Below are 3,319 nucleotides of genomic sequence, written 5' to 3' on the forward strand. Positions count from 1 at the left end.
ACGTTGCACAAAACGTCTTTGCATCCTGCGTGGGGGCGCGAAGAGAGAGCGCCCGGTTCAGGTGCTTTCGTGATTCCTGACAGCCGTTGCATACTGGCACTGGTTCGCCGAATGTCAGAAGTCGCAGTCCCCCCACCGTCGAAGTTTCTCTGATTTCGCAGTCACACAGCTCGGTTACGAACAGATTTACTGCGTTACAGTTTTTATACAAGTCAACACTGTGTCCCGTCCCAAATGTCTATCTCCTGTGTCCCAACTAAAATTGCGGACTGTTCGAATGGCAGCTACGGATCCGTGCGCGCCGCCGATCTATCATGGCGCACGGGACTCGCATAGCTGCCACGTCGGCTTGCATACTGTTGTGGACGTTCCCGCGGTCGCGTGGCCTTGCCGTCGGAAGCCTGCGCGAAAGATCTCGCATTTTTCAGCGCAATTAGGTGATTCCTGATTCCGGCAGACATTTACATTGACTGAGCAACGTTAGCGAACGCTCGAATTTCGCCAGTGTTTTTGTGATTTCGCGTGACAGAGCTCGGTTACGAACAGAGACAGTCTGTATTTCTAACAAGTGAACACTGCTGTTGAAATTGAAACAAAGATGGAGTAGAATGTTTGTGTTGTATTCGTGTGAAATTCATCGAGCGTCGAGCGGATTGGAGTCGAGCGCTTTCCTACCTGCTATATATATTAACAGTCACTGTGCAGCGTCAGGAATGGCGGCCGGTAGTGTGTGTGCATAGAGCATTTACACGGAATTTACAGGAAACTGTCGGCAATAATAGGTGAAAGAGAGTGTAGAAACATTAAGAATTTTGTAGTACTAGTATTAGATTTTGTATTTATTTAGCATTATATTTTATTGAAACGCTTCAAGTGCCTGTGTCTAGGACAATAGCCCGCATACAGTTGTGGGGTGCGGCAACTGTACGCGGGCTATAGTCCTAGAGCTAGCACACAATCTACCTAATAAGTTATGCAATCTCACATTTCACTTATGCCATCTCACATTTCCTGCACAAGTTACAGGGCTTGAATGGTAAAGTAAAATAGAGGGAGACTTCGGCCATTGCTTTTACGTGTTAGTGGCTGGCAGTGTGCATCGCATCCCTTAAAATCACATTCGACAGCATGATGGTGGAATATTCTATTCAGTTTGTTCATATGTGTGAAGTTGTTGCGTTGAAATACAATTGATTTTACCCCACTATTTTACTCTTACATTAAAGCCATGCATCTTCTGCAGGAAATCATGCTTGTGCGAGGTCATCAAGTGGTGTAATGTATTAGCTAGGTTATGTGCGTGATATAATACACTATACACTATAGTAGTATGACTACATTATCAATAGCCCGTATTTAGTATACTAGTTACTGTTCAGTACTACTATCTAAATCTTCAGCCAAAAAAGATCTTATTAAAAAAGCATAATTTTTAAAAGTTTGTGAATATTAAAAATGCATCAGCATGTTGCCAAAGTGTTTTTCTTTGTTAATTCTTTTGCAGCATAATTATAATCGGATTGCTAAGTTGTGATTCCATACCTCCAGTGTGGCCATGGCTGATCCATCGAAGTATCGTCCAAGATGCTTCTTTGATATTGACATAGGAGGGTTTTCAGGTATGGTGTACGACGGTGACTTGCCTGCAGCTGTAGTCTGCAGTCACATTTATTTTAAAGTGATCATTGCGAGTTGTTTTCAGCGTTTTTTAGTGTTTATTCTCACGCTCATGATGCCTACCGTTGTTGCTTGAGTAACAGTAATTGTTTGAAATAACAATAAAATGTCTTAGAACCGCATGCAAAGACAAAATCATGCACGATTACAATTTTGCGTTCTCTTCGCTGATTTTCGCTGTCATGTCTCGCACTTTCTCGCGGTACCGCGAGACGTCAACAAGGGTACAGTAATGCAAAAATCGCACCGGAGATATTTTTGGTCAGATGTAAACACAGAGGTGCATAGTAGCGTAACACAAACAAGAGTGTAAGTTGTAACCTCATAAATATTAGTCTTCAAAAGTCCTAGGGACTATAACGAAGACGGAGAGAGAAGTGGATCAAATCCTCGTTGCGTACCGCCGGCGAGAATACTTATCACACACAAATAGATGCCCCTTTGTTTTAATTATGTTCGCTTGTTTGAGACGCCATTTGTGATTTTTGAAAGTCTTGACTCGAAAAAACGTATTGCTGGTATGATGTGGTCAAATAAATTTTTCTATGCTATAACTGCATAAAATATTGGTGTTTTGAATGTTGGTGTAATCAGTGATATTTTCGCTGTCAGGTGAGACTATATTCAGCTATATTTAGTTTTTCTGAGCAAAATTCTCGCAATGATCGTTTTAAGTGGAGTTTCAATCATGTCAAGCAGCAATAAGGGTTTAGTGTACGAAGTAGATTAATTCAGAGTTGTTAATTACTGTTAGTGCTAAGCCACTTTCAACCATGGCATCAGTACATATATAGTCTGACATACAATAAGTATGCTAGTCTTTGGGTAGAGAAATAATAACATTTCAAAATACTATTTGCTTCAGCTGGTAGAATCATAGTTGAGCTGTTCTCTGACATTGTTCCCAAGACGTGCGAAAACTTCCGAGCATTATGTACAGGTATGAATTTGTATAATTCTCAAAACATGAAATGAGCAACTTTATGTAAAATTCAGTGCTCTTGCATATTTCATCAGGTTGTGTATACGGCGTTTGTGAAGGCTTTTCTCATTTTGAATTGACTGAATATCAAGTGTGCATGAATTTTTATTGCTATCCTATTGTTTGTAAGATGTGGTTTATGGTATGAATGTATATATTGGCTGTATTCGTATGTCACAGGTGAGAAAGGTATTGGAGTGAAAACAAAGAAAGCCTTGCATTACAAAGGTTCTCTGATCCACAGAGTTGTGACAGATTTCATGATCCAAGGCGGTGACTTTTCTGCAGGTACATTTGACATCGATAGCATTGACTTTACTATTAATTATAACTAGTGTAAAAAATCTCTTTGTACCTAGCTTATTGGTTTAATTAATATACAACAAAAAGGAAATTTAACAGCCTTATTATTGCTGTGGTGTTACTGTTAAAAAGTGGCTAATGCATATACAAATGTTTAAATACAAACTGGGTGCTATAGCAAAGGAGGCTTCTAATATATATATATATATATATATATATATATATAGTAGTACATATTAGCAGGAATAGAGCTACTCATCAGATCGTGAATTTTTTCTTGTGGATAAAATCTTCCTGACAAACTGCTTGTAGGCAATGGCACTGGTGGAGAGTCCATCTATGGAGGAACATTCGAGG

General features: G+C 39.7%; 1 protein-coding gene across 1 annotated transcript in view; it reads left to right on the forward strand.

Annotated features, from left to right (window-relative positions):
• The window catches only part of LOC106810401 (peptidyl-prolyl cis-trans isomerase G-like), a 13,569-nt gene that overhangs the window by 2,363 nt on the left and 7,887 nt on the right, over positions 1–3,319 (forward strand). Inside the window, exons 2-4 of the mRNA XM_014813746.1 lie at positions 1,505–1,619; positions 2,543–2,617; positions 2,840–2,947. Coding sequence (XP_014669232.1) covers positions 1,556–1,619; positions 2,543–2,617; positions 2,840–2,947 — 247 coding nt within the window. The 5' untranslated portion in view covers positions 1,505–1,555. The remainder of the gene's footprint in view (positions 1–1,504; positions 1,620–2,542; positions 2,618–2,839; positions 2,948–3,319) is intronic.

This window comes from Priapulus caudatus, unplaced genomic scaffold, assembly GCF_000485595.1.
Source record: "Priapulus caudatus unplaced genomic scaffold, Priapulus_caudatus-5.0.1 Scaffold438, whole genome shotgun sequence".
Lineage (NCBI taxonomy): Eukaryota > Metazoa > Priapulida > Priapulimorpha > Priapulimorphida > Priapulidae > Priapulus > Priapulus caudatus.